Source organism: Sarcophilus harrisii, chromosome 2, assembly GCF_902635505.1.
Source record: "Sarcophilus harrisii chromosome 2, mSarHar1.11, whole genome shotgun sequence".
NCBI classification, from domain to species: Eukaryota; Metazoa; Chordata; class Mammalia; order Dasyuromorphia; family Dasyuridae; genus Sarcophilus; species Sarcophilus harrisii.
In genome coordinates this window covers 429,909,136-429,930,721 of record NC_045427.1, presented here as the reverse complement: position 1 = coordinate 429,930,721, position 21,586 = coordinate 429,909,136, and the positions used below count along the sequence as shown (strand labels likewise).

Here is a 21,586-nt window from a genome sequence, read left to right as displayed (position 1 = left end):
CCTCAGGGGAGAGGGGCAGGTACAGGAATTGCACAGCCACTCAACCCTGACCATCACACTTTCTATGTGGTAACAAAGCTGGGAGGAACATTCTACCTGCTTGTTCCTCCTGGAATTCTCCCACAGAAAGGATGGAACTGATGGATTCTGGGAGAGAATCTGCAGACACTTAACGACAACACTAAAGACATCAGCCCCAGTTACACGCACATACATGTGTGCACGAGCGAATGAACAAGTGAATGAGAAAGCTAGCTGATGGTGGGGGAGCACTTCTTACGTTTGCCCTCCCCAATAAATGCGGATACTGTTAACATCTGGCGAATCATCATGCCCAGCGATGTTTTGCTACGGTGGTCTCTCAGACGGTAAACTGAACTCTAGTGAACCATTTCACGTTTCCCCCTGCTTATGTCAGCTGATTAAGGACGGGGCCACTTGAGCATGAGGAGCCGTTATTTTATTGTGTTGTTTGTGGTGCAGGTGGATCTTTTGGGCCCAGAGACGACTGTCCTTTTCCTGCGGTTCTCACCTGAGCCTGTCCAAGGGCAGCGCACTTCCAAAAGAGCGGGAAAGAAGGCTGGCTGTGGGCACGGAGACAGGAGGGGCTAGGGTGCTACCACGTGGCTTAAGTTTGACTTAGAAGGAAGAGTGAGGGCAAGGCCATTCCAAGCGCGGGCGACGACGCAGGGTACCTTGGGAAGGATGCTCAGCTCCCAAAGCCAAAAGGCCCAGGTCAGGTCCCGGCTCTGCCGCCTGCTCTAGGTGGCGCCTTCATCCAATGGGCTTTTCTGGAATCTGTTTGCTCATTTGCGAAATGAAAGGATGGAACTTCACCAGGCGCGAGGAGCGGCTCAGCTGGGCTGGGATGTCACGGGCCCTCCCCATCCGGGGAGTTCGGCCCTTGGAAGTGTGAGGGGGAAACGGACCGGAGAGGGAGAGCTCGCAGAACCAGAGCGCGAGTCCCTCTCCGAGCTTCTAGGGTCCGCATCTCCTGGATTCAGGTGTTCCCTCCCTGGGTGCTTTTGCAGGCCTCAAAGCGCCGTCTAAATGCCACTTTGTTAGTTAGGGACAGGGCAGGATCTGGAACCATTCTCTGTACGCATAAGAGGTTCGGGCGGGGCAGCAACCCTGGGAGCCAGCAGGGGGCGCCCCCGCGCCGCTCTCCCGGACAAGCCCCGCGGCGGAGGCGTTACTCGGCGCCAGCCAGAGAGGAGTTCCCGGGGCCGTGAGGCAGAGAGGCAGCTGTCGGCCAGACCGGAGCCTGGTCCCCTTGGCGCAGTCCCCTCCGCACGCTCCTCTGGGGGTACCAGGACAAGGGCAGGCCGCGCCGCGGCGCCGCGCGAGGCCCGCTCCCCAGGCCGCCCGGGTCCCGGGCGCGGGTTCGGAGCGGTCTGCAGGCGGGGCTTCCCTGCGCCCGGCGGCTCCTCTCCGCACGCGCCGGCTGCCAGCGCTGGTTTAAAATCGGCTAACCAACCGCGGGCTCCGTGTGGGCGGGGCCTGGCCGCCGGGGCTCGGGGCGGGCCGGCCCTCCGACCAATGGCTGGGCCGAGTTTGAATTTAAATCCCTCTTATAAAACGTGGGCCGGGCTCGGGAGCCCTAGCCCCGGCTGGCCGCCAGCCGTTTCTGCCGCTGCTTGTTGGCCGGCCCGCCATGGCTACGCCGTCGCAGCTCCTGGACGACCTGGCCGCGTCGTGCCTCTCCCCGTGCGGCCCTCCCAACCTGCCCGAGATGTACAGCGAGGCGCAGCGGCTGGCCGTGGAGGAGCTGGTCACCGGCGGCCGGGACGCCTTCCTCACTTTCCTGCGGCGGGAGAACGTGACCTGCTTCCTCTCGGAGGAGGAGATCCAGAGCATCCTCCAGACGGCCGTGCGGCCCCGGGCCCGCGGGGAAGACGGCGCTGCCGACGAGTCCTTCGCCTCGTCTCAGGACTGCTCCTCGCTCACCTATTTCCCGGAGCAGTCGGACATCGAGCCGCCCGTGCTGGAGCTCGGCTGGCCCGCCTTCTACCGCGGGGCGTACCGCGGCCCTACGCGGGTGGAGGCGCATTTCCAGCCTTGCTTCCAGGAGTCGCCGTACGGCTGCAAGGACGCGGTGCGCAAGCAGATCCGCTCAGCCAAGGAGGTGAGCCCGGGGGCCGGCGTGCGCTTCCCAGGCCGCCTCGTGTAGCCCAGGTCGGCCCGAGGGAAGCAGGAAGCCCTTTGGCGCGAAGGGGAAACTGAGGCCCAGAAAGCAGCCCCCTGGGCTCTTGTCAGCCCCGGCGGAACCCGAGAATCTTAGGCCTCCGAAGTTCTTTCAAAGAACCCTGGCCTTTGGGGCTTTAGGTTCCTAAATGGCTCAGGAGAGGCAGGGGAAGAATGGAAGTTCTGAGACCAAGTTCCAATCCCGGCCCAGACACTTTGGCGAGTCGCAATGTCTCTGAACCTCAGTTACCTCATTTATAAAAAGAGGATGATATTTGCAACCTCATCCTCACAGGGCTGTAAGGAAAGCACTTTGAAAACTATCTACACCTGTAGTGGTAGTACTCACCCTGTGGGTGAAGGGGTCCTTGAAAGCCAGAATAATTTTGGGGAAGAATTGGGTCTTAAACCATTTATTTACTTCAGTAAGATGCAAATCCAGTTGCCCTAAGACTTGTTAAATAAAAAAGACTTGTTATTGTTAAGAAGACAAAAGTTCCTTGTTCACTCCACTCAGTCATTGAGCATTAAGTGTTGTTTATGTGATAAGTGTTGAGGGTACAAATAAATTTGAGATGAGGATGTCTAGTAATAACTGAGATTTGTGTCTAGAGAATTGGGGAATAAGTCATCAAGTTTTGATGACCTTTCATTTAAACAAGTAAAAATTACTTTAATATTCTATTATATCTATTCTATAATACTTTTACTAATGCTAGTTTTTCGAAAAAATAAGACAGGCTGCTGCTGATCAAAGGTAAAGCTATCTACTTAACTTTCATGCCCAGGGTCCTTTCTCCCAAAGACTAGAAAAACATTAGGTCCACTTTGCAAAATAGAGGGGGGAAAAGAGCCATTCCTGCCTTCTTTCAGGTCTCCCCTTCATCCCCTCTCTCAGCTACCAACAATTAGAAATTTACTTGGAGATCACATTACCCATCTCTTCACTTTAGCAGTCATTCACATATTAATTAATTTCTTTGTTCAACTGTAAAAAAGGCATGGTTAAAGTTGCTCAAAGTAATCGGAAGGCAGTCAGGAATAAATGAGCAAAGTGTAGCTGGAGTTGGGAAAAGGATTTAAAAGGGAAAACAGTGTACCAACTTTGCCATTTTGCCTACACTAGTAGAAGTCAGTGGCTTAAGTTTGTCACCAAGAATGATCTGGGTTACTTCCTAGACAACTGTGGCTACTATTTTCAGGCCTTCTATGGAGAGGAGGGAGATTGTACACAGGACCCTGTGTGAGTAGAAATGTTGGTCATGCTATGCAAAAAGCTCTTACTTGTAACTGGGTACCTAATTATATAATTGGGCATCTAACAATATATAGGCTTCAGTTGACTTGTCTATAAAATCATTGTTAAAAGCCCAAATTTCTCCCTCTGCCCCTTAGTAGCCTTGTAACCTTATAGATAAATTTATAAATTTTTATGAATTTATAAATTTTATAAATTCATAAAAAATATAAAATAATTTATGTTCAAAGTCCACACATCTCAATTTTTTTCATCTCTGAAATTAGAGTGTTGGGCTATATTACTTCTAAGATCACTTTTGGATCTAAATCTGTTCTCCTATGTAATCATGTAGTTAATAAGGTAGGATTTGGACCTGGATTTTGTGCTTCAAGTCCAGCACTCTTCCTAATACTTCATACTTCATTTTGAGGGATACTTGCCTACTTTCCATAGAATCTTTGTGTATTTGTGTAATTGGCAATAGCCAAATGTGTGACTTAAGATTTACATGTCTTTATTAATAATATTGGTGATGGTCTTCGTGGGCTAGACAAGTTAATATTAATGAGCTGTTTCCTCTCTATTAAACCTGTTAGGTTTCTCAGTGAGTCTTTCCTCAGGGCTAGATGCAACTCTTGTGGCAGGATTTGGGGCATCCTCCATGTTCTATATGAACAAGAATTAACTTGCCAATGCAAATGAGAGTTTATGCAGCTTTTACCCTCCTTTTTTATCAAGAGCCTGAGTTCTGAAATGCTTTTTGTGTTTTTCATTTTTAATAAATACCTTGGGTTCTTCTCTAAAAGGCATACTCAATGGAATGGTCTTGCCTGCTTAAAAAGGAACCTTGATGTAAGTGGTCTTGGTATTAAAAGAGTGATTGAAGTTCTGCCTTTGGTGCTTCTTAGATATGTGATCTTTGGCAAGCTAGATACTTCATTTTTCTGGGTTCAGTTTCCTTACCTGTAAAATGAAAGAATCCCTTCCAGCCCTAACATTCTAGGAATTTCCTTTCCATTGTACATTTAACTATTTATATCATGAAAATCACTTCTAGACACTGAGACAAAACCAAAAAGGTTTCCTTTAGGGGGCCTAACTTCTTTTTATTGGGGAATGGAATGGAGAACTTAGCCTGCAGGTGGCCAGAGTCAAAACAAAGCAGGTCAGAACCAGGAGAGTCAGGCCGAAAAAAAGTTTAATTTTGGAGAGAGGAAAATAATTCCCTGCAGGTGGAAGCCCCCTGCTAAGGAGGAGGGCTTAATGCTGCTGATGCATGTACCTACAACACAATCATCATTAGGTCTCGGCACAGTGTAGGTGATCTTGGATGCAGTCGCAGTAGTCATTATCTCAAGTCTGGGAGTCAGGCTTGCTTTGGAATATAGGACCAGAGTTCTGTGATGGAAACGGGAGCACAGTACGACCTAACAGGGATTGTGAAGACATGATGGTTGGCTCTGAAACATGGGAGCTATATCCTTCAGGGAACACCTGGTGCTGATGCAATACTCTGCCAGAGGGTGGTGACATACAGAGCGCAAAGGATTGTTGTTATGCCAGACTCAGGACATAAGCCTGTTTGCTGGGCCTTAGCTTAGCTCTGGCAAATAGGGTATCTCCAAAGTATTTTGGCATAATATATTAATGTAAGTATGTGTATGCTTGATAAGTTGAGAAGAGAGAACTCTAATACCTAAGGGGATCAGAAAAGACTTCGCCATAGGAGGTAGCAAATGGGGGTGGGGGGACTTGGAGAAAAAAGAGAGGAGGTAAACTGTATTATCGACAAATAGGGATAGTTTGGAGAACTTTGAATAGACGGGTTTGAGCAAATATAGAGTTCATGAGAGTAATTAAAATGTGCTAAGCTTGAAGAGATAGGCTGGAGCCCGATCATGAATGGATAACAAGTGGAAGAATTTAGTTTTTATCCTAAAGGTAAAAAGGAGCCATCTATAGGTCTTTGTAAGAGAGTAACATGGGGGCAGCTAGATGGGGTAGTGGATGGAGCATGGGCCCTGAAGTCAGGGGGACCTGAGCTCAAATCTGACCTCAGACACTTAACACGTCTTCTCTGTGTGACCCTGGGCAAGTCACTTAACCCCAATTGCCTCAGCAAAAAGAGAGAGAGAAAGTAACATGGTCAGATGTGTGCTTTAAGGAAGTTATTTTGGCAGATATGTGGAATATGTAATTTAGAGAGAAGGGCTTAGGAAATGGTGTCAAGTGATGAGGCCATTGAAGTATTGAGAGTCTGAGCTAGGGTTGTGGGCCTCTAAGTAGAAGAAGGATATGGGCCAGCACTTGGAAATGAAGAAATCAAGGATGAATCCAGATCTCGCTGTTGTGTTGGTCATAAATGATCAAAGGTTCTAGGACCCAAATGCAGGCACAGGAGCTCAGATAATCCCTTAGCTTAAGGGAAACTATCACAATATATGCACTAAACCTTTATATTACTTAATAGGCCCTGGCCGATGAGGAGTCTGCCATCTTTCTCTTTTCCCATATTCACATTTACCTTTATATGTCCCTCCCTAAACTTGTTCATTTATACTATGAACCATATTCAGCTATTAACAAGGACCTATTTTATACCCTGCTCTGAGTTGCATGTTATATTTTTAAAAAGATGTAGATATTCTAAAAAGCATAACATGCTAAAGCATTTATATAGCACCTACTGTGTGCCATATACTATGCTAAACATTTTTCAAATATTATCTCATTTGATCCTCACAACAATCTTGGAAGGCAGACACTTTTATTATCCTCATTTTCCAATTGAGGAAACTGAAGCAAACAGGTTAAATGATTTAGTTCAAAGTTGCACAGTTATTAAATGTCTGAGGATGGATCTGAACTCAAGTATTCTTTATTCTAGGCCTCTCCTGTATCCACGACTCCACCCAGAAGAAACAAGATTTTTTCTATAGAAAAAACCCAGAGAAAACAGGGGTAGAGATTGGGAGAAGTAAGGGTGGGGAAACAACTGATAGCTATTTTCAAATATTTGAAGGACTACTACAATATAGAAGAGGAATTAAGGTTATTTTCTGTATCCTATAGGGCAGGAGTAAAACCAATAGATTGAAGTTACAGGGAAACAGACTTTTAAAGTGAAGTTTTATTACTTTGGGAGTTTAAATTTTTTCCAACTAATCCATCTACTTTCTCTTCCTATATTCCCATCCCTCACCCCTATTTAGAAGAAAAACCAAAGCCTTGCAACAGATTTGCATAGTTACACAAAACTAATTCCTACACTGACCTCTTGAATGTCTGGAGGTGGGTAATATGTCATCACAGATCTTCTGTAATCATGGTTGGTCATTGTGTTGATTGATCAGACTTTTAAATCTTTCAAAGTTATTTGTTTTTACAATGTTGTTGTTATTGTATGAATGTTCTGGTTCTGTTCTCTTCATTCTGCATCAATTTATATATCTTCCTGGATTTCTCCGAAACCAGCCCTTTTGTATGTTATAGCACAATAGTGTTCCATTCCCTTAATATAACATCATTTCTTTAGCCATTTTCTAATTGTTGGGTATCTTCTTAATTTCTAGTTCTTTAGGAGATTCTACAATACATGGAACTTTTGCTTTTTTTTTTTTTTTTTTTTTAATATAATACTTTTTGTTTTATATCACAGGCATTTCCTGACATGTTCTATCTGCTACTAGACTTCTTCTGTAATTTAAAAAACAATGTATCCATAGGCAGATTTTAATTTGAAAAAAGGAAAATTCTGTGTTCCATATCCTAACCTTCCTGGCCTGTCACCCAAAATTTCGAGCTATATAATGGTGAAAAGGGTTGCCTTCTGAGAAAAGTGGACTCCTGTGCTAGAGCAGAAGCAGGTTGGCCATTGTCGCGTGTTTTTTGTGGGAGGAATTGTTGCAACTGGAAGGATGTTGAACCAGACACCCCCTCAGATCATAGAGTTATTGACACTCCCACATTGGACAGCCTCGAGTAAAGTTCGTTTGTGTTGTGTTTGAACCAGATTGAGGCAACGCTGGGTTTTCTTCCTGGGGTGGGGATTTGGGTATAAAGAGTAAATTTAGATTGAGGGAGAAGGAAGGATAGGGGTAGGGATGAAGGCAGCATTGAGGATTCTGTCTCCCAGAAGTGGTTAACGGTCAGTGGAAGGGAAGAGTATGCCGGCATCCTCCTTTACCTTTGTAGGTTCTGTACTAGATTAGTGCTGAAGCAAAGTGGGAAGTCAGGAAGACTAAGCAGGGAATTGTGCATTAGATAATATTAAGGGTTTAAAACATTGATAGTGAAGGGAGTAATTGTAGAGGGAAATAACCATTGGTGGTAGTTGTTTGGGAAGAGGAATGTCTATTGTCACCTAGATATGGATGGTTTTATTTTTACTGAACCTGAGCTATTTTGCAGGGTAAATGAGATGGGTACTGCCTGTATGTCTTATTTCCTCAATTGTAAGCTCTGTGAGGGCAGTGCCTCTGTCCATATTTCTTTGGATTCCTATAGCCCCTTTTATAGGTTAGGTGCTCAATATTTAATATTTTAATTAAATAAATAATGCTTATTTAATATGAATCATCTCTCCCTTTTAAATTTTAATTGGGGTGTTCAGAGATGACTTAATAGAGGAGATATAATGTGATAATGTTGCAGTTCAGGATTTCATATATGTGATCTCATTTGATAGTCATAGCAGCCATGTAAGATGGAGAATATAGGTAGTAGAATCCCCAATCACATAATGCAGCCTTCTTATTAAAATTATAATTTTACTATTCATCCACCACAACTATTTTCTCAGGGCATCAATGGGCTGAGAATATGTATTTTACTCCCTCTTTAAAGTAACTTGGTCTCTTGAGTCTACATTTTACATAGGGAACTATTACCTTTTCACTGAAAGATTTTGGGATAACATCAACTTCTCATTCTAAGGATTAGTAAAGTGTCAGAAATAAAAGGATCTTATCAGGTTACACAGTTATTGTTTTGAGGCTTACATGTTAGAGGTAAGTATTGCATAATCTGTTCCCTTTCTTGGTTCCAAGAAAAACAAGTGATATTTAAAATTGATAGTAAAATAGAGATGCTTCAACATGACAAGAAATTTCATAGAGATAACTGTTTTAGGTACAATAATTTTGTTTATATTGGACAGAGAAATGTTACAAAGTGATGTTGAGAGCTTTCCCTCACAAGATTGTTATAAGGATCAAATGAGAAACTGTAGAATGCTTTGTAAACTTTAAAGCACTATGTAAAGATAACTTTTTAATTGTCATTATTATATTAACTTCTGGGAATGAAGTTGAATGACCATATAACATCCATCTTTACTTGTTGCTTCCTGTAGGACATTGATCTATCTTAATCTTCTCTCCTCCAATCACCTCTTAGACCTCATTAATTCAACTAATTAATTGATTCACCTTTATTTTTGTTTGTCTAGTCAGAGGTTTGTTTTTTGGTATAAAGGAAGAATCGGGACCTGATAAATCAAATCAGTTGCTGAAAAATAGGAAGGAATGGAGCTCTTGGAGAAGGAGGAGGAAGAAAATTTGTAAAGTTACTAGTGGTATTTGTTTTCTCTTTTGAAAAAAAGCTTAAAGATGTGACTTTGTTGTTGAGTCATTTTCATTGGTGCCTGACTTTTCATGAACCCATTTGGGGTTACTCGTTTTACAGTGGAAACTGAGGCAAACAAGGTGAAGTGACTTGCTCAGAGTCACACAGCTAGGAAGTATCTGAGGCCACATTTGAACTTGGGTCTTCCTGATTCCAGGTCTGATGTTCTATCCATTTGCCCCCTAGTTGTTCCAAAGGTGGGATAAGGTAACTTAAAAGGAGGATAATCAGATCCCTTGAAAAGGGAGTGTGCTATCAGAGCATTATAAAGCAAATTTACAGTTATGTGCAGTATTAGGAGAGCTTTTCAGTTCTAGCCCATTTAATATCCCTTGTCAAACCAGCCAATTCAAAATACTGCTGTTCCTTTCAAGTTCCCTTTCCTGCACTCTTCTCTCTCTCGTTGCTAAGGTCCAAACTTCCCCTTGACATTCAAATCCCTTCATAATATCAGTCCACCCTTTCTCTCTCCATCCTTATTGCCTACTCTAACACACAGGTCTTCTCCTATCTTTGAAATATATCGTGTTTATTCCCAATGCCACACTTTTGTTTGTTTTTCCTATTTGTTTCTTACCCTGTTCTGACTCTAAAATCTTAATCGTATTTTAGGGTTCTGAAGGTGTGGTAAAGCAATCCCAGGCTTGGAATAAGAAGCAGCATTTGGGTGCCTACTTCACCGTCCAGTAGCTGAAATGCCCAGCCTTGGGGAGCTGTGCAGGAGAGCAGGTACCCCCCTGCAGGCCAGGGCCTGGTTAAGTTTTGTGCTGTCTCCTGTGGGCGCCTCCGGTGCCTTACTCAGCACTTGGGGCGTTGGAGGATGCGGTGCATAGATGTTGCAATAAGTGCTTGTGGTCTAGCACTCAGCTGTGGTCTTCCAGCGTGGCTGAGCAGGGAGTCCTTTCAAGGCAGGACTGACTGAACGTCACCATCCCTCTCTCAGCCTCCACTCAAGTGCCATCTTTATTGGGAAGCCTCCGAGCTTTCCCTGTCTTTCCACTTGCGGTTTTTAGTATTCAGGGTCATCAGGAGACCAGGTCACTGAAATTGATACCTCCCCTGACAAGGTTGTGCCAGAAATGCAAAATGTCTTTTATGGATGCGTGGCAGAATGTGGATCAAGGATGAAAATCCAGCCCTGTGGTTTGGGAGGAGGAGGGAGAGGGAGGATGAGACCAAGGTCAGGAGAAAAAGAGTCAGCCTTGCCCTGCAATGAAATTTTAAAAGGAAGTAATTGATGGATGTGAACATACACTCATATTTATATGCTGTAGATGGAATTAGACCACAAACTGACAGTTGGGAACAATGTAGTCTTAAAAGAGGCAGTCTTATATAAAATAGTTTTCATCATTTAATCATGTATCCCCAGTGAGCTATATAAGACAAGGAGAAGAAAACAGGTATAATCTAAGAAAAAGCTGATCTGTCTAATCTGTATAACCCCAATGAAACAGAATTTTTATTTTCACCACTGATTTGATCTATCCTCTTAGTTAAATACAAACTAGGATGTATTCATGAATTTCTGCTTTGAATATCCTGCTCCCTGAATCATCAGGGACAATGATTCCCTGGAGGTCATAGACTAAAATGCAAACTATAGCCTCTCATTTAAGACTCTTCACAGCTATTCCACCTTCTCACCTTATCCATTTCATACTATTTCCCTTCACAGATTTATTTCAATCATTACTAGAAATTCCCCAATTAAAGCCCCACATCTCTTGCTTCTTTTCAATATCTGTACAAACTGTCCTCCTCAAAGAACTCCCTGTTCATCTTCACCTCTTAGAATCCTTGTCTGCCTTCAAGGTTTGGCTTTAGTGCCACTTCCATTTATAAAGTCTTTCATGATTTTTCTTCCTCCTCTCTCCCTACAAGTAGTCAGCATCTTCTCCCTCCTCAATTTCCTTCATAGTATACTTAACTGGCCATGGATTGTATCTCCCCCTCCCATTCCTTTGCCTACTCCCTTCTTTCTTCCCACTGCTCCATAGAGATCCTTGAGGGCAGGGACTATTTTATTCCTGTGTTAATTTCTACCACTTAGCACAGAGTAAAATTGTGTTTTGTCTAATCAAATTTGAATTAAAGTAAAGTTGTCTTTCCTGCACAAAAATATTTCTTGTGATGTAAATGGAGGCCTAAATTCAGAACATCTACAATTTAGGAGAAATACTGAATGGAAGCACTGTCTTCTATTAACATACTGGTTATGTAGATCCATAACTAACTATTAGAGCATCCGGTATCCCTAAAACATCCGGTATTCCTAGAATGGGGGGTTAGGGAGGGTGACATCTTAACTCATCATGTCTATGTGGTCACAGTCTTTAGCAGTCAGACTGTAGCCACGTGCCCCCGTTCAAAAGGGGCCCTTTTGTTATGATCTCAACATCTGGGATCCTTCTGATAATTTAAGGGTTAGTAGGAGTGATAATTATCGATGAGCAAGTTATCTGCTACTATAAGCAAGAGTGTAGACCAGTTGAGTAGCTATTGAGGAATCTTGTTGGAGGCCTCCATGGATGATGGGCAGTTCACCTAAAAGTTACACAACTGATCCTCCAAACCACAAAAACAGGATTTGAGCATAGTAATTAGTAACTCTTTGAATAAAAATATTCCTAGATATCTCAAATACATCACAATTATGGGATGGTAACTAATCAACTAATTATTTTTGTTTCTCTTTTGTTTTAATGGATAATTTGCTACCTGTATATTCCTTGGAGCTCTTATACAGTGATTTCTTACACAGTTCACATTTCCTAATCTTTTCTTTTCTTCTCCTTCCATTTTTTTTTTTAAACTTGATTGCTTTGTGATTCCTACACAGAGAAGATTCCACTTAGAGTAGGAAGATTTCCCATAACCATTATTCTTTTATTGTTTTAACTGTAGTACTTCAAGGATCTATGAGGAATCATGAACCTCCTTTGGCACAGATTGTAACCCTAATACAACTAAATGGATGGCATTCAGAAGATGCTGGGGTCCCTGTGGTCATTCTGGAAGCAGGTCTTTAGTTCCTCAGAGGACAGACATCTCATCTACCATCCAGTCTATAGTTGAAGCCTTTCCAGCTTGGGCAGGCTCTGCCAGTACTTCTCCATGTGGAGCCATCAAAAAAGATAGGAAATCCCAGCCACAAGGAATCAGAGTAGAAATTCAGTGAAGGCCTTGGCCTACAGGAAAAAATATATAGCCTTTAGAGACCTTGAGATTTTGAGAGGTGCCTCTAAAAGTTATTTAATTCCAAAGCTCAATAAGCTCTCTATCTCCATTTCACTGAAATTATTTAATGGATAAAATTATTTAATTTTTAAGTTTTTTAAAGGGAAGAACTTTTTGTAGGTTGTTATTATCATTAGCAACACCTACCTATTGAACATCTGCTCAACCCCTTGCTGGTTGCTGATTGATGACCATGTTAAGCAATTCTCAAGTATGTAGCTGGATTTGTGAGCTAGCTGAGATGACCCCAGGCATTGTTGTACCTTTTGTTCCTGCCAGAGGCCAGATCATTTAAGCTTTTCTGAAACTGAAATAGCCAACCAAACAGGAGTCTCAGCTTCTGGGTCAGCTAGGGACCTCAAGGGCTGAGTGCACTCCAATCCCTGGCTCCATTCTTGGCTGAGTCTGCTCTCTTGGGATTCTGGAGTGCTAGAGAGAATTGACTGGTCAGGGTACAGAGGAGAGTTTTGGGATGGGGAAGACCAGGTTTAAACTTTGGTGGTATTTAGTAGCTACATGACCATGGGCAAGATGCTGTCTCTCTGGGCTCCTCACCTGTAAAATGGAGATAATACCGCTAGTGTACATGTCATAGGATTATGAAGCTGAAGTGAGATTATTTAAAATGTTTTGTCCAATTCTACATAAATGTCTGCTCTTGTTAGTTCTTTCATGTTGATGTTGTGAGCTGAACTTATTGGACCTGAGCACAGGCTTCTTCCTGAACCCTATCCAGTCTGAGCCTAAAAACAGATCTATATAGTAGGGGTTAGGTTTCGTGGGAATTGACTTTATATTTCCAGTTTTAACTAAAGTTATCTTAAGTCAAAAATGGACCAGAAAGAGACTCATCTTCTTAGTTTTTTTCCTTCTTGAATAAGAAAATGTTTCAAGTAATAATGTGATTGTGAGAAAAGATTTAAGAATTCTAGAGAGATTTGATTTCTATTGAATTTGGTGTGAAAGATGACAAGTATTGTATGTAGTGGAAGAGTATATGATTTGAAAGAATCAACTTCTTTGTTAATTATAAGACCATAGAATTGAGGGCTGGAAGGGGCCAAAATAATTTCATTTAAAGATGAGGGAAATGAGGCCCACAGAAGTAAATTAATTTTGTTTAAAGGTATCAAGGTATCAAGATGGAATCAGGACTTGAATGAAGGGTTGTATTCCAGATTTAGTGTCCTTTCCACAAAGTTATGTTCTATGTTCCCATACTGTTGGCATTAGAAATAAATAGAAATCAAGGGCTTTAAAAAAAAAAAAAAGGTTTTGCTGCATATGTTATTTTCCTTTTCTAACGCCTCATCTTACCTCTACACTTTATGCTGGAATAATTTAAAGGGAATGTAGTCATGTACTGTCAATCCCTTTATTAGGTCAGCAATTTGTTTAATTCTCCACCCATGGAGTAGCTTGGGCCTTCCTGGCGTGAGGTTGTAACACCCTGTTTGAACAGAGGCTCATCTCTGAACTATAATTTTTATAATGCTGAGTAGAGGCATTTTATGAAAGAAATAGTGGATGGTTCTACAGTATATACTTTGTGGTAGTCCCCAAGGTCAGGAAGCTTCTGCATGGGGAAAGTTTTTTCTTGTGCCTTATATTTTAAGACAGGCAGTTTGATAAATTGTATTTTAGAATCCCCAAAGTAAAAAGCACTGAGACTAAAGCTGAGTTTTTCATTCGCTTCAGGTAATAAATGAACTGCAGTTCATATATTTCCCAGGCCACAGAGATAATGATGATGCTGTATTCTGTCTTGGACAAAACTACATTTGGAATAGGATGGGTTTTGGTTGGGTGCCACATTTTAAAAGGAACTTGGGCAAACTGGAAGATGATGTAAATAAAAGGGTCTGAAAACCATGTCATTGAAGGAATTGTGGTGTTTAGCCTGCACAAAAAAAGAGAGATATATTGGTATGAGATCAGGGTTTTCTAATTATGGAGTACACAGTTAGTCTGTCTTGTGAAAGTCAGACCTATGACTGACAAATAGAAGTTATAAGGAAGCAGATCATTGGTTCAATATGAGAAAATTTAATAACAATTATAATGAATAGAATGGGCCATAGCGACCTCTCTATCCCTAGAAATGTTCAAACAGATTCTGGATCTTCATCTATCAGGGATGCTATAAAAGGAACTTCTTTAGTGAGCAGGAAGTTGAACCATTTTCCCTTGTATACTTCTCTCCTCCCACCCCATCCATCACATACATACTAAGGTTGTTATTCCCAATACCTAAAAAATCTGAATGTCAATCAAGAAAGCTCGTGTCAAGTAAACTTTGGTAATTTAAGGAAATAGAATTTGGGGCTCTGATTAGTCAGCAGGTAGCATTCCGTATCACAAGATGTTGAGTGTAGGACACAAATTATTGTTATGCCTTTGACTAAATGCCTTCCTCTGGCACAATTCCAATTGTATTTTGTACACATACTTGTTTTAAAGTTATGGGGTGGGGAGGGGAAACTGAGGCACTGAGGTAAGAAATGCCTGGCAGAGACTTCCTGTTTAAATTAACCTGAGAAAGAACTGAAGCTAGAATAATTCATCTACCATGTAACATTGAATTTAATATATCCCTTGAACAGAACTCAAAGGGATTTAAATTCAGTAAGCTTTTATTAAACTCCTACTATGTACTAGTATAGCAGTCTCTGTCCTCAAGAAGCTTACATTTTACTAGGCAGCATAAACTAAATAAAAATAAGTACAAAGTAAATATTTCCATGTTTATCATGGTAGTAGGACTAGTTTAGATGATAGGTATATGGATAGGTATATAGATCAATTCAAGAGAGCCTTCCAAAAACTTTACTCTGAAATTGGCAGATCTACTTTTTCAGTCATAATAGCTTTATATTAGTCATGGCTGAAATAATACAATAAGTACCATTGCAGGTTTTTCTGAAATCGTCCTCCTTGTCATTTCTTATAGTACAATAATTTTTCATCACACTTATATACTACAGCTCATTTAGACATTCCCCAGTTGATGATCATCCTTTTGATTTCCAATTATTAGCTACCACAAAAAAGAGCTGCTAAATATCTTTTTACAAATAGGTCCTTTTCTCTTTTGGGGGGATGTTTTTGGGATGTAGATTTAGCAGTAGTGATATTGCTTTCTATAGTAGTATAGCAGGGCTGAATCAAAGGTATGCACAATTTGGTGGCCCTTTAGGTATGGCTCCAAATTGCTTTCCAAAATGGCTGCAAAGGAAATTGGTAAATTTTGAAAATAATTATTCATTTAAAAAAAAAACCTCATAACATATCAACACAAGTATAAATTTGTAAAAATAAATTTCCCAAAACAAAAAAAATTACTGAGAAGAATGATATTGTTTTATATATTTTTTCAAATCACTTTAATATCTGGTTTAATAAAAAGCAATTGGGTTGTCATAACTGCTTCTGCAATTAATCATTGAAGTAGGTGAAGAAAATTTAGCCTTACAGGATATGTAGTTGGAAAGGAAAAGAAAGGAAAGAATAATTATATACATATATTTTTAAAAGTCTTTTATTTTTCCAAATACATGCAAAGATAATTTTTCATCTTTCACCTTTGTAAAAACTTATATTCTAAATTTTTCTCCCCTCTCTCCTAGAATGCAACCATGATCCAATACAGGTTAAACATGGACAATTCAGGAAAGAATATTTTAAAAGGCAAATAACTTCTTAATATCATTATGAAAATAATTTTGACCTTGTGACCCCTTTGAAAAGGATTTTTTTTCTTTTTTTGCTGAGACAATTGGGATTAAGTGACTTGCCCAGGGTCATATAGCTGGGAAATATTAAGTGTCTGAGGTTACATTTGAATTCAGGTCTTTCTGACTTCAGGGCCAACATTCTATGCATTATACCATCTAGCTGCTCCTAAAGGGGAAGGAAAGGTGTCCTTATATTGAGAATTACTAATTTACAGGGAATAGTCCTGATCAGTTGGAAGATACACTTTCAAGTCTTGCCTATGCCATTTACTATATATAATTGACCTTGAATAAATTATTTCTCTTATTCAGACTTCATTTTGTTTTTAAGTAAAACAAATATATTGAACTAGATGATAGCCAGACAATGGACACCTTTAAAACAAAATATTAAAAAACAATCTTGATTTCCCCATGAGTCCTTTCTCATAACAAAAATAGTTTATTTAGTAAAACCAACCAGCATAGTGACTACATATGATAACATATCAAGTATTCTACATCCAAATTCTCCCATATTCTATTGAAAGGAAAAAGAGGCCTTCAGTCATCTGTTTCTTCAGAAGTTGTCCTAAACTTTTTTTTATATTCAAATGAGGTAATATTTAGAAAGTGCTTAATCTAATCTCTGGCATAGAGTGTTTAAAAATATTTATTCCCTTTCTTTTTTAAATCAAAGAAGCCAGCCAGTTCTCATTTTAACAGAAGAAAATTGCAGCATAGAAGATAATTTCCTGCGTGCCCTCCCCCCCCCCCAAAAAAAAAAAAAAAACACTGCAGTGGTTTTTTGTCTTAAATTTCTAGTGTAAGTCTCTAGTTCATCCAATTTCTTGATCTCCAGATTTGAAGTGGGATTTATCTAACAAAATAATTCAGAAATAAAGATTAGAATTACTATTGATCAGAGAAATTCAAACTAAAATAACTTTGAGGTACCACTTTACACCTATCAGAGTGGCTGTTATGACAAAAAAGGAAATATTGGCTGTTGGAGGGGATTTGGGAAAACTGGGACATTAATGCACCATTAGTAGAGTTGTGAACTGACCCTACCATTCTGGAGAGCAATTTGGAAATATGCTTAAAGGGCTATAAAACTGTGCTTACTCTTTCATTAAGCAATACTACTATATCCCAAAGGCATCCAAGAAAATAGAAAAGGGCCTATTTGTATAAAAATAGTTGTAGCAGCTATTTTGTGTGTCTGTGGCGGCTAAGAATTGTAAATCCAAGGAATGCCTATCAGTTGGGGAACGGCTAAAAGGCTATGTTATATGATTGTGATGGAATATTTTTGTGCTATATATAAGAAATGATAAGGAAGATGATTTCAGAAAAACCTGGAAAGACTTGCATAAACTGATGCAAAGGGAACTGAGCCAGGAGAATATTCTGCAAAGTAACAGCAATATTGTTAAATGAAGAATTGTGAATGACTTGGCTATTCTCAGCAATAAAGTAATCCAAGACAATCCCAAAGGCCTAATAATGAAGCATGCTATTTTCCTCCAGAGAAAACTGATAATGAATGAATACAGACTGAAGCATGCTATTTTTCATTTTCTTTCATTTTTTTAATTGTACAAAATGACTAATATGGAAATGTTTTACATAATTGCATATGTATAACCTATTCAGATTGCTTACTGTTTCAAGGAAGTGATAGAGGAGGGAAGGATAGAATTTGGAACTCAAAACTTTAAATAAAGATTTTTTTTTTAAATTTAAACAAAAAAATAAAGGTTTAGATCCTTAACTTTCACTTTCCTAACAGACAAAATATATGGGTCATAACTTCCCTTGCTATTATAATCAAAGTGATGTGAACTTGTACAAGAATCAAGGTCCACTCCTCCTACTTCCAACCTGCCTGACTCTTACCTAACCAAATCTAGGAAATAGTTACTTCGTTAACATTAGCTAATATTAATATTAGAACTTTACAATATTTGCAAATCTGTATTTTTCTAGAGAAATCACAAAGTCCTAATCCCTTATATATAAAATAGGAGTTGGACTAAATGATCTCTAAGGTTTTTTCCAGCTCCAACATTTTGTGGTTCTGTGACCTAAAAGAACGGGTTCTAGCTTGTGTGGAATGACTGGGGAAATGCCGAGTATTCTCAGAGTGGGGTGTGGCTTGTCCTAGGCTCTTTAGGGTGGAGCGCTCCTTTTGCTTCCTTTGTCAGATTTCAGGTAGTGAGAACTAGGTCTCTATTCTAGCTTTGGGTTTCTCATTTGGTTCTGATCAAACAATATTCAATATTCAATATTCAATATTCAAACAATATTCCAGAAAGCTCGCCACGTTTATTTCATGTTCTGGGCCGGCATGAGTATCTAGCAGCATCTCTCTAGGCAACCACCCTGTCATAAAGGATTGACTCCCTTCTAATGAGTGTCTCTGACTAAAATGGAAAAAGACCTTCTCTGAGAAATTCATTTAATAGGCTTTATGCTTAAATTTAAGATAGAAACAAAATGGAGAAAGGAAATCTTTGAAACCCACTGGATTCTATGGGCAGATTTTTAGCCCTTTGACTCACAGCCTGAATGGGAGAGGGTGTGATATTTATGAAGTCAATGAAATTAACAGGGAGCAAGAACCTAATGCTTAATAACATAATGGCATTACTCATGCCATTGTTCCACTAAATGGCAAATCAATATTTGATTTGGAAGATAGCCTGTACTTCTCCTTAACTCACTTTTAGAGAAGCTCCACTATTTCCCAGTTACTTTTTGGAACTTGGCAGTTATTTTGCTTTGGGGAAATCAGTTATTCTTTCAAGGTTAGAATCTGAAGCCTCCTGGGTCCCTTCTTGGCCTTGGAGCCTGGGAAAAATCTATGGCCCAGTGCAATGAAGCTTTCCTTACCCTTTCCCAAGATAGGGGTAAGCATGAGCAAAAATCATTTTGACACCCAAGATGTGAAGCTACTGATGTTGTGGAGCCTAGTTAGATTTAAAAGAAAAAAATATCATTTCATGATAATATTTGAAGGCATTGATCCAGGAATGATATGTTATACTTTTCAAGTTAATTCAGTGAGCATTTATTAAATGAATAAGTATACTTGCTTAGGAAATGTTCGCAGGAGAATCTGGATTAGTATAAGATCAGGTAGGTAGTAGAGCAGTTAAGGGAGGAGGTAGGAAAAAACGTGATCATAGAAACTTGATATTCGGTCCTTACTTTTATCTCATAATAGGTGTTTATAGACTGCACTCGAAAACGTGTGAAATAGTTCCCAAATTAGTAATACAATCCCATTTCCTACTGACATTTCTAAGGCCTGTCTTCCACTTTGCAAGATCGGTGCTGTTTAGGGAACTCTCAGGGTTAGAGGGGATGGTGAGGAAGAAGATGACTAAAAAGAATACTCACCTTTCCCAGACCTGGGCAGAGCATGAATCTCCAGGCGCTCTGCCAAAGTAGACAAAGGGCCTTTGTTTTTGGTGGCTGATTGGTGAGACTGGTAGCCAAGATCTACAGTTTCCAGTGACTAGAATGAAAATGAAATGTTAATCCTCTCTTAACTTTGGCTTTAGGCAAGTAGTTAGCTTCCTTTGCATGGACTTGTAAAAGTGTTTGGCATGTAATCAGCACCTATACAACCTTGCTGGAAAATAATGGTATTTATTATTATTACCACAAGGTAATGGTCCCTCACAGCCCCAAAAGGCCATGACAGGAGCTTCAGGGCTAGTGCTGTCTTCTCAACAAACTGAGAGCTTTTAGCTAATGTGTCCCCACTGGAGAAGTGACAAAGCATCGTAAATAACCTGGGAGACCCCAAAGCCTGAAGTCAAGTCTTGCCTCCAACATTTTCTGACTTTATGATTTGAAATAAGACATCAAACCTCTCCAGGCTCACTGAGGCATCTCTCTAGTTAAAGCTGCTACAATGATTTTTGTACAAATAGGTCCTTTTCCATTTTCTTGGATGCCTTTGGAATATAGTAGTATTGTTGAATGGAAAAGTAAACATAGTTTTATAGTCCTTTGGGCACATTTCCAAATTGTTCTCCAGAATGGTAGGGTCAGTTCACAACTCCACCAATGGTGCATTAGTGTCCTTAGTTATTATCTAGGTTAGGCCTTCTTAAACTTTTTCCACTTGTGACCTCTTTTTATCAAGAAAATTTTTGTGACCACAGGTATATAGATATATAAAATAGGTATACATATCAAAATTTACTGATAATAAACCACATCTGATTTTTCTTGTGCAGCATGATAAATATGGAAATATGTTTAGAAGAATTGTACATTTTTAACCTATATTGGATTACTTGCTGTCTAGGGAAAGGGGTAGGGAGGGAAAGAGGAAAGGAGAGAAATTTGGGGGTAGGGAGGGAAAGAGGAAAGGAGAGAAATTTGGAACATAAGATTTTGCAAAAGTTGAAAACTATCTTTGCATATATTTTGAAAAATAAAAAAATTATTATAAAAATAAATTTAAAAAATAAAAATAATAATAAAGAAATTTATTCTAAAACAATTCTTTGGTATACATATAATTTTACCATTTATTAAAAATGAAAGTAAATTTACATACTAATGAGATCAATGTGCTTGCTTATTTTGACATAAAAAAATTAAATCTTAGCAGACTATCTGATATTCCAGGAACTAGGGCATCTTCAATATTTTCAGAGTTGATTATAAATTTCATGATCTTCACATTGTTATGTGACCCCATATGGGATTATGACCCACAGTTTAAGGAGCTTTGAGCTGGACCACTCTTCTCATTTTAGAGAAGGGAACGAGTTCAGAGGAAGGGAAATGACTTGGCTAAGGTCACACCACTGTTAGAGTGTAGAGCTGGACTCTACTTTTGAGTCTAAATTCTAGTGTGCTTGATGTCCTTAGAGAAGGTGAAAGGGATGTAAATGATTTCCAAGTTTCTAGCCCGGGAGTCTTAGAAAAAGGATGGAGAGAGAACTAAGCCAGGAAGTAAGTGTAGAGACTGAAGAACCAGAGAGAATCTTGAGAAAATCCACGGTTAGAAGTTGGGAGACATAAGAGCCAGCAAGGGAAATGAAAAAAGAGTGATGGAGAGGGTAAAGGACAAAGAGTAGAATATGGTATCACAGGAGCAAAAAGCAGGGCAACCTTTACAAAGTCAACAAGGTAAAGTGACACCAAGTTCGGGAGGATGAGAGCTAAGGAAGGACTTATGACTTTGGAGCGAGGGTCCTGGGTAACTTTTGACCCCAGTTGCAGAGTTCTCAGCAGGTAGCAGGTGTGGTGCTCCTCCTTCATTTTCAGAGGTCGCAGGGGGTGACCGGCGCCCTTGGGGTCTGACTAGAACAGCACTTGCTTCAGCCACCTCCACAGCCAGGTTTCCATGGAAGCCTTCACAGGCTGGGAGAGCTGTTCCCCTCACTTACTGATGGGTTTGAGGCCGTCAGTTATCCCAGCCTGGCTCGCCTATGTGCCGAGGCGGATTAGTGGGGTGCAGCCCTTCTTGGAGCCACGGCTGGACACCCTGGGTGATGAGCAGTCTGGAAAAGGTTCAGCCAAGCCCACGGGGGAGGTACCAGCCTTCTCTCCA

General features: G+C 40.3%; 1 protein-coding gene across 1 annotated transcript in view; it reads left to right on the top strand.

Annotated features, from left to right (window-relative positions):
• The first annotated feature begins 791 nt into the window (after window positions 1-791).
• FAM83D (family with sequence similarity 83 member D) overlaps window positions 792-21,586 on the top strand; it is a 29,446-nt gene continuing 8,651 nt past the window's right edge. Inside the window, exon 1 of the mRNA XM_012553524.3 lies at window positions 792-2,125. Coding sequence (XP_012408978.2) covers window positions 1,655-2,125 — 471 coding nt within the window. The 5' untranslated portion in view covers window positions 792-1,654. The remainder of the gene's footprint in view (window positions 2,126-21,586) is intronic.